Source organism: Carassius auratus, chromosome 44 (genome assembly GCF_003368295.1).
Source record: "Carassius auratus strain Wakin chromosome 44, ASM336829v1, whole genome shotgun sequence".
In the NCBI taxonomy this organism is placed as follows: Eukaryota; Metazoa; Chordata; class Actinopteri; order Cypriniformes; family Cyprinidae; genus Carassius; species Carassius auratus.
The window spans coordinates 2,007,986-2,022,153 of NC_039286.1; the positions used below are offsets into that span (position 1 = coordinate 2,007,986).

At 37.4% G+C, this 14,168-nt stretch overlaps 1 protein-coding gene across 36 annotated transcripts in view; it reads left to right on the plus strand.

The window, feature by feature from the left end:
- Nucleotides 1–14,168, plus strand: part of LOC113062095 (CLIP-associating protein 2-like) — a 51,841-nt gene that overhangs the window by 6,723 nt on the left and 30,950 nt on the right. For 33 of the 36 annotated variants that reach the window (XM_026231650.1, XM_026231649.1, XM_026231657.1 and 30 more), the window contains exons 5-7: nt 455–530; nt 1,524–1,621; nt 13,735–13,805. In XM_026231650.1, coding sequence (XP_026087435.1) covers nt 455–530; nt 1,524–1,621; nt 13,735–13,805 — 245 coding nt within the window. Of the gene's footprint in view, nt 1–454; nt 531–1,523; nt 1,622–5,164; nt 5,285–11,630; nt 11,758–11,881; nt 11,942–13,734; nt 13,806–14,168 lie in introns of those variants that run through there. The other 3 variants (XM_026231682.1, XM_026231683.1, XM_026231681.1) reach the window with 3 other exon arrangements.

Consider the following 14,168-nt stretch of genomic DNA (forward strand, 5'->3'; position numbering starts at 1 on the left):
CATTCTCACTGAAGCACTACATAAACACTCATATACAAACAAAACTAGTTTCTCAGTAACATTACTCCTCACGGTTGACAAAAAAGAGCTGTCACATAATCCAAAAAGCATTAGACTACATTGTTATTATAATAATAAGATGGTATGTACAATATAGTTTGCTTTAATTACAAAACAGATTTGAAATTGCTGCTGTTTTTGGTTTTGTATTACATACGGGGTAGTTTAGCCTGAAATGAGAAATTCTGTCTTTGTTTGCTCAACCTCATGTTGTTCCAAACCTGTTTGACTTATTTTTCAAATACTGAAAGTCAGTGGAGTCCAGTGCTCATTGTCAAAATGTTCCTCAAAATACATGTTTTAAATGCAAAATAAGAGTATGTATTCAACTGTGTATATGTTCATGCATTGTAATTAGAATTTGCTGTGAACTGTGTTTCTTTCTCTCTCTTAGATACGGTGCTCAGCCCTTGAGTTTGAGTAAATTTGTTCCACATCTCTGTTCGCTAACAGGAGACCAAAACCCCCAGGTATGAATCTGTCTCTGTGGATGTATGTAATGCTTGGTATGTTTGTGAAAAAGGCAAGTGAGTTGGACACACTCTCTGTTTCTGTCCTTTATGTGTGTGTGTGTGTGTGTGTGTGAGGGAGGGAGGCAGTACGCACTAATGTTAGGTTTCTAGACATGTACAGCTGAGTTCAAGCTCCCGCTGGGCGAATGGGCCACTCGCAGAGAAGAGCATTAGATTTAGTGGTTGAGATGAGAGAAATGAGGCAGAGAGATTTGAAAAGAAAAATCTAGAAAAATGGAATGAAAAATCATTCCACTCTTTTTCAAAGAAATTAATATTTTAAGTAAGGATACATTAGGTTGATCAAAAGTATAGGTAAAGACATCTATAATGCTACAAAAGATTTCCATTTCAAATAAATGCTGTTAGTTTGAACTCTAAACAATGAGAATGTGGAATATGAAGTAATGGCTAATGAAAAATTCTGCTTTGCAATCATAGAAATAAATTGTTAAAACATGCGCTGTAAAAATTATTTTTCGAAGTTGTAAATTAAACAAAGATTATTGGAATGTTTAATAAGAAAATACTATTTCAGTCTTTCTACTTAAATGTTTAATTTAATGTGATTTGAAACAATTTTCACTTAAATGTTGCTAGTAAATTTCACAAATCATTTCAAAGTAGATCCTACACCAATTTTTTCTCAGTGTATTAAAATAGAAAACAGTTATTGAAATTTTAATAAAATTTTCCAAAATTACTGTTTTTATTGTGTTCTGGATCAAATAAGTCAGCGTTGGTCTTTCAAAATCATTAAATAATATACCAACCCCAAACATTTAAACAGTAGTGAATGTAAAAATCAGCATTCACATAGACAACAGTTTAATCGGTTGCTGTTGCTCATGCTTTCATTGCAAATGAGTGAATTTTCAGTGTGACTGGGACTGTCATAGGATCCATCTGTAGTTGTGTTTCTTGGTTAAGAGTATGTTTTGTGTTCCACAGGTACGGGAGGCAGCTATGACAAGCCTAGTGGAGGTGTATCGGCATGTAGGAGAGAAAGTGAGAATAGACCTCAACAAAAGAGATCTACCATCTGCGCGGTTAGTGTGGATTTACTGTTAAATGCACAAGCTTTCTATAAATCTTAGTTTGATCAACTTAATGACACTGTGCTAAGACAACAAGCATCATTCAGTTTCAGACGAACTCACGTGTTACACCCACACCACAGTTGTGTTGTCACTTGCTCACCAGTGGATCGTCTCCAGTGAATGGGTGCCGCCAGAAACATCACCACAATAATCCACATGACTTCAGTACATTAATTAACATCTTGTTTTTGGTTTTGTATTACACATGATAATAATCCACATGACTTCAGTACATTAATTAACATCTTGTGAATTGAAAAGCTGCAAGTTTGTAAGAAACAAATGCTTCTTTAAGCATTTCCACTTCCACAGTGGATTTCCAAAATCCACTGAGATATATGTTTAGATCGGGGGTTGTTTTGTTTTTTAACAGTTTTTGGACACCAGTGAATTGTGCTTTATCGAGTTATGACGTCTTTACTGAAAAAAAAAACAATATTATGGAAAGAAGACTTGCATTTTAGTCGGAAACAACATTTTGAAGTTAGGCCTTAATAGTGGATTTGGTTATTACAAACACTCAGCTTTTTGCTTTACAAGATGTTAATTGACGTATTGGAGTCATTTAGTTTACTTGTGGATTATTGTGCTGTTTTTAAAGGTGCATCTCAATAGATAAGAATGTCATGTAAAATTTCATTTATTTCAGTAATTTAACTCAAATTATGAAACTTGTGTATTAAATAGATTCAGTGCACACAGACTGAAGTTGTTTAAGATTTCGGCTCACATTTAACAAAAACCCACCAATTAACTATCTCAACAAATTAGAATATGATGACATGCCAATCAGCTAATCATATCAAAACACCTGCAAAGGTTTTCTGAGCCTTCAGAATGGTCTCTCAGTTTGGTTCACTAGGTTACACAATCATGGGCAAGACTGCTGATCTGACAAACTCCTCAACATCTTTGATGGCTGAAGGGTTTTCAGCTAATTAAAATTTTTGGTGCGAACTATTTTAAATATAACCGCATAATACCTGTATGTAGTGTGTAGCCTATTTATTTTGTGTGTATTTTAACAAAATTAATTTAAGTTGAATCCACTAATCAAAAAAAAAACAATATTATTTACACTTTTTTTTATTATTGTGACATGGATTTAGGCTGTAAAAAATCATTTCGAACATCAAATAGTTTAATCTTTGATTTGCACAAACTGTTACTAATCATATAATAAATTCACCTTCTAGATGAAGTTTAAATTGATACCGGCCTTCATTTTAATATATACATCTTCACTAAACTACATTAATAGATTAGTGTGGACATTTTGTGTTTGCATTTTTTTATTCACAAAAGCTTTTTGTAAATCAGAACCTATGAACATATTAATTATCTTTCCTCAAAAGAAGCCCTTAGATGGATTACTTGACAATTTTCTCTTGAGATCAGCCTTTTGATTAAATAAAAAGACAAAGATCACTGAAACAGCCTTAGATTATTACATGACTCTATTTATTAGTCTGTCACTGCAGTTCTATTGAAAATTTCAGTAAATGCACGTTACAGTCTGGACATTCAAAAAAGGATGTTATTTGAAATCTTTGCGATATGTGTACTGTATACATTCCAAGAAAATGAACTCATGAGTTTCCTGTTATAGAATGACGAGTCTGTTTACACTGTTTTTAAAGAGATTCCTTGTAATCTGATAAAATCTTGCAGGATGACATCAGTGTGTGCTATTGATAAATTTGAAAACTATCTAAAGCCCCTTTCACACTGCACGTCGGACCCGGCAAATTGCTGGGACATTGCCGGGTCGCCTTCTCTCTGAAAGCAAACACGTCCCGGGATTGATTCCGATATTGAACCCGGGTCGGGGAACTAGTAACATTGGAGGGTTCAATCCCGAGAAGAGCACTGTGTGAACAAAAGCCAGATCTAATGCCATATCGTAGTGATGACGCACGTTATCGCGTGACTCTTTTACCGGCTGTTTTAAAGGAAGATCAACGTTTGTGTAAAAAATATGTGCAAACTGTAATGAAGCAGAGATCAGTTAGTTCCTCACTTTCCGTGCTAATGCGGAGATCGTTCTCCAGCTTCAGTGAAAATATAACGTGCATAACGTTTTCGACTCGTACATTACACATCACACCCTGATGTCACATGTCGTTTCGGGACCTTTACGGGTTGTGTGTGAACACCAGGGAACAATTGCCTGAACACATTACCCGTGTATTTGCCGGAATGGCACTGTGAAGGGGGCTTAATTCTCCTGCATTCCTCTATGTCTGATGTAAGATCCTTAAGGCGCTTGGACAGACTCCATTGGCTGCATCTTGAACATTTCACAATCTGTTTTCTAATGCCAGTGAATGATGCTGAATCAAGTTTTTTCTGTACATATTGGATTAATTTCTGGAGGAATCTATGTTGTTGTTGTTTTTTCCTCTTATGGTTTCATGGTCCTAGATTTTGGCACTGTTGCACTATATTTTCCCAGGAATCAGATTTAAAGTTCAGAATGATTCATGTTTTCTGTAGTCCAGATGTTTCAATACAAACTGAACTATATAGGGCCTGGAATGACCCACGTTCCACCTGGTTTCCCTAGCTGTGCTATGATGTGTCAGATTGTCTGGTGTGTGATACATTTATGACTCTGACACATAATTACATTTACATTTGTTCATTTAGCAGTCCAATATCATTTGGATTCATTTTATCCAAAGTGACTTACAGTTGAGGAATACAACAAGTGATGTATCATAAGATTGCAATAAACATGAGAATTGCACATTATGGAAGGTTTCAGTCATTGTTCAAAATAGTAAAAAGCTAACACAGGAGGATAATAAGAGAATAAAAGTGAAGGCAATTTTTTATTATTATTACTATTATTGGAGGCAGTTAGATGCTCCCAGAAGAGATATGTTTTCAGTTGTTTCTTGAAGATTGTGAGTTATTCAGCTGTCCGGATAGAGTTAGGTAGGTCATTCCGTCAACAGGGTAAGATGTAAGAAACCCTCCTTGAGAGTGATTTTGTGCCTCTGCGATGGAGAGGCACAACCGATTGCAGACTTCTGTAGGAGATATAGATGCATGAGAGAGTGAAGGTATGAGGGTGCAGAGCCCATGAGAGTTGTGTAGGCAAGCACCAATATCTTAAACTTTATGTGAGCTGCTACGAGAAGCCAGTACAGAGAGATGAGAAGGGATGTGACATGGGCTGGATTTGGCTCATTGAAAACAAGATGTGCTGCTGCATTCTGAATCATTTGCAGAGATCTGATTACATATGCTGGGAGTCCATCCAGAAGAGCTTTGCAATGGTCCAACCTAGAAATGACAAGGGTCTGGACGAGAAGCTGTGTTACATGTTCTGTTAGATAGGGTCTGATTTTCCTGATGTTGTGTAATGCAAACCTGCATGATCGTGCTGTTTTTGCAATGTAATCTTTAAAGGTCAGCTGATCACCCCAAGATTCCTGGCCAAACTCGATGGGATCATCGTTGATGAACCCAGTTGGATGGTAAACTGGTGCTGTACTGATGGGGTGACTGGGAAGATGAGACATTCTGTCTTTGCCAGGTTGATCTGCAGGTGATGCTCTTTCATCCATGCCGAGATGTCCATCAGGCAGTCTGAGAGCCGACCAGGTACCGTTGAATTATCTGGTTCAAATGAGAGGTAGAGCTGCATGTCATCAGCATAGCAATGCCTAAGAGACTAAGAGCTGACTATGTAGCAAAGGCTGGAATACAGTCAGCTTTGTTGATAGCTGACTGACATTTCCAGAAACCTGTAGAAAAGAAAAGGGTCCAATAGAAGAAGTGTGGATAGGACACAGGTTAGCCTGATTGCCCCATGTCTTGCGTGTTGTGTAAGAGTGTTTACGTTGAGCGACAACAGGAATATAATCGAAACACATGTTGAAAGTGTTGAAGAGAGGAAAGGAATGCAAGTAGAATAAAAGAAAGAGGCTACTTTGCATTGTCCATAATTTAAAAAAAAAAAAATTAAGAGGTAGCAAAAGCCTTTTTAGTTTCTAATTGCAGCTAACGGCAAACAATATCAGTTTAAAGTTTTAAATAAAATAAGCAGTAAGCTAATTATTACATCCTACTAGCAGTTATGTATTTTTAAAGGCGGCTGCACACCGGTGGAGAAGCACAGTGTTGTGCCACATTTGTACAATTTGAACTAGGGCTGCACGATATTGGGAAAAAATGGCATTGCGATATTTTTTTTCTTCTGCAATATATATTGCGATATGAAATCTAATCAAATTTTTTCTGACAAACAAAAATGGGGTGAGCACACTTGCATTCTAATTTTAAAAGATTTAAACATCGACACCATCGTGTCAATTGATTAATATGCGTGAGGGAGAGAGAGCAAGACAGCACTCGTGTTGTTTGAAGACGGTGAGCGTGCAGCCGGGGCTCACTCGCTCGCTCTTTCTCTCCCCCTCTGTCTCTCTCTCTCTCTCTCTCTCGTGCGCGCTCTCTCTCTTTCTCTCTCTCTCGCGCGCGCTCGCTCTCTCTCGTGCGTTTTCTCTCTCTGCCCTGTTAAACTTGCATATTTTTTTCAGTCCTATCAATGATAAACTTTCACTCTATGATGGTTAAGCTGTGCAATTAATTCGGGAATCGCATTCGTCAAGGGCCTGGGAACAGCTGGCCCTTACAGTTAATGAATATCGGATCAACTACGACAGCCTACATCGCACATTCTGCGATGTGACTATCGTGGATTCGTACATCGCGATATCGATGCTTAAACGACACATCGTGCAGCCCTAATTTGAACACATTATTTTCTATGAGTGTACATACACTGGCAGTGTCGTTTGGCATCTGTCCGTGGCACCCAGCTATGTTGTGTTGTACTTGTTGTGCAAATTGTTCTAGACGTGGTTAGGGCTTGGTGATATATAGAATATAAGTGATAATATTGCAATAACTTTGACGACGATGTAGGGCTGGATGATTAATCAAAGTAATCGAAACCAAAATTTAGAACCTCTAATCGACTTAGTTTTCCCATGTCAGTTATTTTGGTTATTTCCTGTTAATACTTCCCCCTTAAAAGTGTGTGTAGCCACATGATTCTGCCAGTCAGTGGCATAAAAGCAAAACACGGAGGTGAATGACGGTTCAACACATAGTGATGGCGCGTAAGCGTTGAGCCTTGAGTCTTCACTAAACATTGTCAGTTGTATTTGTTTTGTGGTTTGGACGTTCAAGCGATTAGACGATCGGATGTTTACTATTATATCGAGCTATGGTGGCACGAAAACTCATAGCTGTGAAGATCGCATGCACAATGGAAAGATGTCAGCGCTGTCCTGTGATTTATCACTAAAGTATTATTATTATAGCATATTTTTCTACTTTTGAAGGAACTAGCCTATTCACAACCCACAGCTTCACAATAATATAGAGACGGTATGACTAATTCACACACGCAATCACTCGTGCTGGTACTGTTTACCTTTAATCTTTATTTATCTCTTACACTGAGCAATAATATGTAAGAAATGTTATGAACATATATAAAATAACTGCTGATAGTGAGCTATGATCGTTCTTTCAGTAGGAAAAAATATCCCACCTTTAATAGTCGATCTCAACCGTCTGGCTGAGGCCAGTCTAAAAAGATTTAAGGACAGTTGACAGAACGCTGCTGTGTGTCGACACGAAAGCATATAATTTTCACGTGTTATTAAGCCTTGCCACTTGCACATGTAACCATTCAAATGACGTTAAAGCATTCAAACACAAGATGCGGAAAAGCTGAACTGAGCAGCTGGTTACTCGCGCGCTGTGCTCGGTGCGCACGCGGAGAGAGAGCCGCGTCTCACAGACAGCAACACTGAACCGACCTCTCGTTTGCAAAGTTCTCCTTTAAGTTCCTCCTGCACCTCAATGAACAAAAACAAATCGCAGTTTAAACAAACAGAAAAGGATGTGTAAGAGACCACTTCAGCACCGCAGTGTTTTGGTGTTCAAGGCTCACGCAGAGAGAGGCGTCTCAAAACACTTGAACACCGAATTTGTCTGTTTTTGCTCTTGTACTGACAAATACAAAAAAAAACTATATGAAAATACCCGTCTTGGATAGTATGTTCGAAAAACTGTCAGTTATGTCTTAAGTTAAAGTAAACAGTTGAGAATTTTTTTATGTGTATTATATTAGATTCATTCGTTGTCTCTTAAAGTGACCGTGCCTAATAGGGCTTGGGCGGCACGTTGCATTCTGGGATGTGGTGGGCATGTTGATGAACAAATAAACAGATTGGGTCTCATTCATGAAACATTCGTAAATATACGAGTAAATATCTGAGTGATTTGCGCGTAAAGAGAACTTCCCGAAAACTCTTCTCCTGATTCACAAAAACTTCGTAAACGTCAGATGTGAAATGTGTGTGTGTGTGTTAATGAATTCCAATCAGTCGTAAATGGGACGCGCGTGCACGCTCACTCTCAATTACCATAAATCCCGCCTATTAAATCCGACTGACAACTATATGTGATCATCATATTATGGCACCAAACGAAGGGTTTCAACATGTCTTCTCAAAGGCGACTGAAAAAGAAACATTTCTCATCTGCAGAAATTGAAGTTTTATTATCAGAAGTTCATTCAAAATGCCACATTTTATTTTCAAGCGTACTAGTAGCGTATCAGGTCCTAAAAAGGAAGTTTGGCAGCATATTACAGATCCTATTACTGGCTCTCATAATAAAAGTTAAAAGAAAAACCGTATGTAATTAATATATATATATATTTTTTTTTTTCAAAATGCTGTGTAAATATGTACCCGATTAAGGTGAATTAAAATGCAGCCGTATAAATGAGCAAAACATTCAGAAGTTAAACGCACTATTTACACGTGGCTGGGAGCAGGTGTAGATTTCTTTCGTACCAACTAACATTTGGAAAATACGAACGTTTTAATGAATCCGAAAATTTACGCCAAAACCACTTTACACGCGATTTACACAAAAATTTGTTCTGCTCGTGTTTCATGAATGAGACCCAATGAACATACAAATTAAACACTTTCAAACAGGGCCCACTGGTACAACCTGAACTGGGCCCCGCAAACCCCAACTATGGCCCTGTTTACAGCACAAACCTTGTAAGTGAAATATGAGGGCAAAAAAAAACCTAAATAATCGTTCATTAATCGTAATCAAGGTAAAGTGTTACATTTATTAAGGTTTTGACTTTAGGCCATAATCGTCCAGCCCTACGACGATGTTAAATTTGAAAATATTGTGAATACTGAATATTTCAAATTCAAGCATACTTCCCCAAACAACCAAAAACAGAACATGTTACTGTTGACTGCTTTACACGCCTCTACTACACGAGCTTTCATGAATGCGGTTGCCAGAAATCAAGAGTTAAATTCCCTGAATCAGAGCTTTGCTGTTAAGTAGATACATTTTCTTCCTGTTGTTTTGATATTTTAAGCAACCATGCGCAGATGATCTGGAAAAACAAACAAGCTGGAGTTTAGCAAACTAAATGAAAGCATCATTCAGCTGGTCTGTGTTCTGTCATGAGATCTCGACTGTATTGTTTGCTATTGTGGTCGCTGTATAAATGCACTTACCTGCTGTTTTGTGAATAGAAAAACATAAGACTGTGGAAATACTAATAGGAATTTCACTGTTGTAATATTTTTCAGTTGTTTACCAGTTTTCATAATAAAGACAGAGAGAGTGTGCAAGACTTTGGTGTGTGTGTGTGTGTGTGTGTATATAGAGAGAGAGAGAGATATAGATAGATATAGATATAGATAGATAGATATAGATAGATATATAGAGATCTATATATTTATCTATTTCTATATCTCTATCTCTAGAGATATAGATAAATAGATAGATAGATAGATAGATGGATATATAGATATATAGAATAATAATATGTATAAATATAAAGAAATGCCTGTGTGCTTCTGCAAATAGCTCCCCATCTGGCACTGCGCTTCTCATTTAGTGTGTGACCGCTAGGGCTGCACGATATTGGGAAAAAATGACATAGCGATATTTTATTTTTCTGCGATATATATTGCAATATTTTTTTCTTACAAATAAAAATGGGGTGAGCACACTTACATTCTAATTTTAAATGATTTAAACATCGACACCATCGTGTCAATTGATTAATATGCGCGAGGGAGAGAGAGCAAGACAGCACTCGTGTTGTTTGAAGACGGCTCTCTCTCTGTCTCGCGCACGTGCTCTCTCTCTGTCTCTCTCGCGTGCTCTCTCTCTGTCTGTCTCTTTCACACGTGCTCTCTCTCTGTCTCTCTCTCTCTCTCTCGCGCGCTCTCTCTCTGTCTCTCTCTCTCTCTCGCGCTCTCTCTCTGTCTCTCTCTCGCGCGCGCGCTCTCTCTCTGTCTGTCTCTTTCGCGTGCGCGCTCTCTCTCTGTCTCTCTCGAGCGCTCTCTCTCTGTTTGTCTCTTTCGTGCCCGCTCTCTCTCTCTCTGTCTCTCTTGCGCTCCCTCTCTCTCTGCCCTGTTAAACTTGCATGTGGTTTTCAGTCCTGTCAATGATAAACTTTCACTCTATGATGGTTAAGCTGTGCAATTAATCCGTGAATCACATTTGTCAAGGGCCGTGGAGCAGCTGGCCCTTACAGTTAATGAATAACAGATCAACTACGACAGCCTACATCGCACATCCTGCGATGTGACTATCGTGGATTCATACATCGCAATATCGATGCTTAAATGACGCATCGTGCAGCCCTAGTGACTGCCTTAAATAACAGAAACCGAAAACTGATATATATAAATGTATTTTTATTAAAAAAGTTAATATATTCACAAATATATTTTATATTTAACAATATATTATTTAAAAATATAAAAAAATAAAAAATAAAATCAATGCAGTTACAACTTCAAAAAGTAATTTAAATTTTACAAATTATCCTATAAATTCTTCTGTAGCGCTGCTTTATAGGTGAATTTAATTTATTCATAGTTTATAAATTTTGCTAAATTGACTGAATAAATTTTAATCAGCAATTGAACTGACTGAATAATGACTCTACTTTCTTCAGTAGAGCTGCTTTACAGCAGAATTTGCTACATATTTAATAACCTTAAAATAAATAAAGGTGGCTTGAATATATTAGTGATATATTAGTATCTTTATCTTTAATGATTTTTTTTCTTTTCTTTTTTTTACCAGTCATAGTATCAGCCAGAATTTTATTATCAGTGGATCCCATTTAAATATCCAATTCAGAACTCTCTCTCTCTCTCTCTCTCTCTCTCTCTCTCTCTCTCTCTCTCTCTCTCTCTCTCTCTCTCTCTATATATATATAATTTTATTTATTTATTTATTTTTATTGCTAATACCATCCAGTAACAAATACTGTATAACAAATATACATCATTTAGTAGAGAGTATTTGAGTTCACACTTTCTTTCGGCATGTATCATTTTGTGAGGTTTCGATGTTGTTTGCCTCTTATAATTGCCTTTGGAATCCTGTTGCATCACATCACATTGATATGATATGATGTGACCCCCCCCCCCCCACACACACACACACACACACACTTGAGGGTGGGCACACAAGCCGAAAATCACTCTAAGCTACTGTACATACAAACACTGTCATTCGTTGTCTGTTCTGCCCTCATCTGACCAAGAGATAATGGCTTCAAGAAAGGACATGCATTTGTTGACATGGACACAGTTTGAAAGGACAGGGCCGCAAGCTTGGGTCAAAACAGGAAGGAAAGAGAGTGAAAGGGCAATCTGAACCGACTGAACCAAGGCAAGACGCAGGGGGCAGCAATGAGGAGAAGGGGAATGCGATCAGTGCTGAAGTGTGTGTGTTTGTGTGTGCCTGTGTCTGGAAGGGGGAGGGTTGGGAGGCTGGGAGCCCTGTCTCTGAGCTCCACAGCTTTAGCCCCTCCCACTGGTGTGTGTTCCAGACAGGAGGTTATGTAAAGGGGAATAGAATCCTTGCGCTGTCTATCTCTCACACACACACCGGTGGGCAGTTTCTTAGTTTTCTGTGGCGCACACGCAGACACACGGCAGTTGATTCTTTTCAGCGCTCCTCTGCCACATATGAAGGGCAGTATGTCTGAGCAGGTGGGTGGGACCTCGCATTCCGTCCCTCTGTAACCTTTTCTCTTTCTTCCTCTCATCGCATGTTCTCTCTTTCTTCTCATTCTTGGCTGTTTATTCACTTTCTCTCCGTCTCATTGCTTTTTAGCCTCTTGTGTCATCTACAGCTGCACCATTTTGAATAGAAAGAGCAGAGATCCTAAATCGGGTGCGTTAATAGGGATTGATGATCTATGTGTGTGTGTGTGTGTGTGTGTGTGTGTGTTTGTATAAACATGCCTGATTCGTCTGCACTGAAAGCACTGCATTTAGCACACACATGCAACATTTCACATGTGGCCTTGAATGTGCATTTACATGCATCTTGCATGTTAGAAAGTGACCGTGTGCACATAATTGCTGGTTATTAGTTCATGGTTGTCTGTGTGATGGTCTAGCACACTTATCAAATATCATTCAGTCTCATGTAGGGTTTAAGCATCATTCTTGACATTTTGTAGCTGCACTTTACCATTCAATCTGCTATACGTTGGGCCGGTGAGGGACAGTAATTGGGCTGCAGTGTCTTGTTAATTGTTCGTTGTGCTGAAAATAGTCTTGGCAGGCACTTCAAGGATAGTAATTAAGCAATGACTTTTAAGTGCACACTGCAAATGTGCATCATTTTAAATTGTGTATGTTTGTTGTGGTAATGCACTCATTTGTTGCACTGTGTTAGTGGTTCATCCGTGTGGTATAAGGTTAGCCTTTGCATCTTAATTGCCTTTAATAAATATTTTTATGGCTTAAACATTTTTCAAGCTTGAAGGAAAAAAGTTAATTAAAGGCCGTTTAAGCTACTTAGCATAACATGATCTGTGAGTGACGTTGGCAAACTTGTCTGTATCTGTTACTGTTTTAAACCGAAGCAGCATTATTGTGATGGACAGATTAAGGCCTTTGTTGCAGTTGCCACAGTTTTATTCTTTTTGAAGTGTGCAAGATATGTCACACCAGAAAGCATTTTAGTTGTTCAGTGCAAGAGAAAGAAATACATTTATTGCATTGTCATTGCACTAGATCATCCTGTTGGTGTGAGCGATATTACAAACAAGAAAATAAATCTCATTATTTTGGGCCTTTTTATTGATATCCGTTCAAATATCTAGCGTACAAAAGTTTGCGGTTGGAAATACTTTTTTGAATGGTTTTTGAGTCTCTTATGCTAATTCAGGCTGCAATAAAATAAATATAATTTAAAATAATTTTCTGTTTCAGTATTTTTAAATATATTTTTTTTCTGGTGGTGATCCTACAGAAATAAATCAAATATGCTTATTTGTTGATCAGGAAACTTATTATTGAAATTCTTATTGTCAGTGTTGAAAATATTACATTTGCTGCTTAAAATTTTTATGGAAATAGTATTCTCAGGTGAATAGAAAGTTCAAAAGAACAGCATTTATTTGAAAAATAAATCTTATTTAATATTAATCTCTTTACTGTCACATTTAATAAATGTAATGCATCATTGCTGAAAAAAAGTTTTAATTTCTTTTTTTTAAATCCTGGTGACCCCGAAGTTTTGAACTATAGTGAATCAGAGAAACCATAATTTTAACCAAGTATATATTTTTTAATCCATGCTTGGTAATAAAAGTAATATTTACCTACCTTTTTTTTCTCACTAAAACATTTTAATTCATTTAATGATTTATTTGAAGCTGACAATTGGAACTGATTCACAAAATTAAAATTTTTTTGTTAATGCCTGCATACAAAATAGAAAGCGTGTTAAAAATCATAATATTTACTGTTGCTTAATTGTACATCGCCAGCAAAATCATTGTTTATATTTGATATTGCCCAACTTTACACTTCATAATGCTTTGGTTGTGATTGTTTACTAGCTTAAGATTGCAAAATGACTTCCAAAATATTCACATTAAAATTATGTGCTGTTTATTGAGTTTGTGTAGTTTTAATATTAATCTCACACCATTACTGTTCTGTGTGTTTCAGGTTACAGAACATTTTGAGCCGTTTTGATGAAGTACTGAATTCGGGAAACATGGCTCTCAGCCTGAGTCAAGGTAAGTTAGCTTTATCTTGTTAGTTAACTAGCTAAATCCTGTTTGCAACACTTGTCTCCACTGGCTTCAGTTACAATGCTAATATTAGTCTTTGTCAGTGTCTTTGGCCACAGTACGGAGCATAAGCCTTTCCCATCTGAGCCCCAGCTTTAACCGGAATACTACTTTCAACTAAATGCTAATACCATTTGTTTTTCATTAGCATAACTAGAGAGTAAAATCAACATAAAGTCAACTTCTGCGTCTAAGTGCTGGGTTTCTGTGTGCCCTTCAGTCTCCAGTGAGTCCGATTTAACATGAGTGCTGGAATCTAAATAGGGGAGATGGTGTCGTACTTCCACAGCCTTGGAAATCTCCATGATG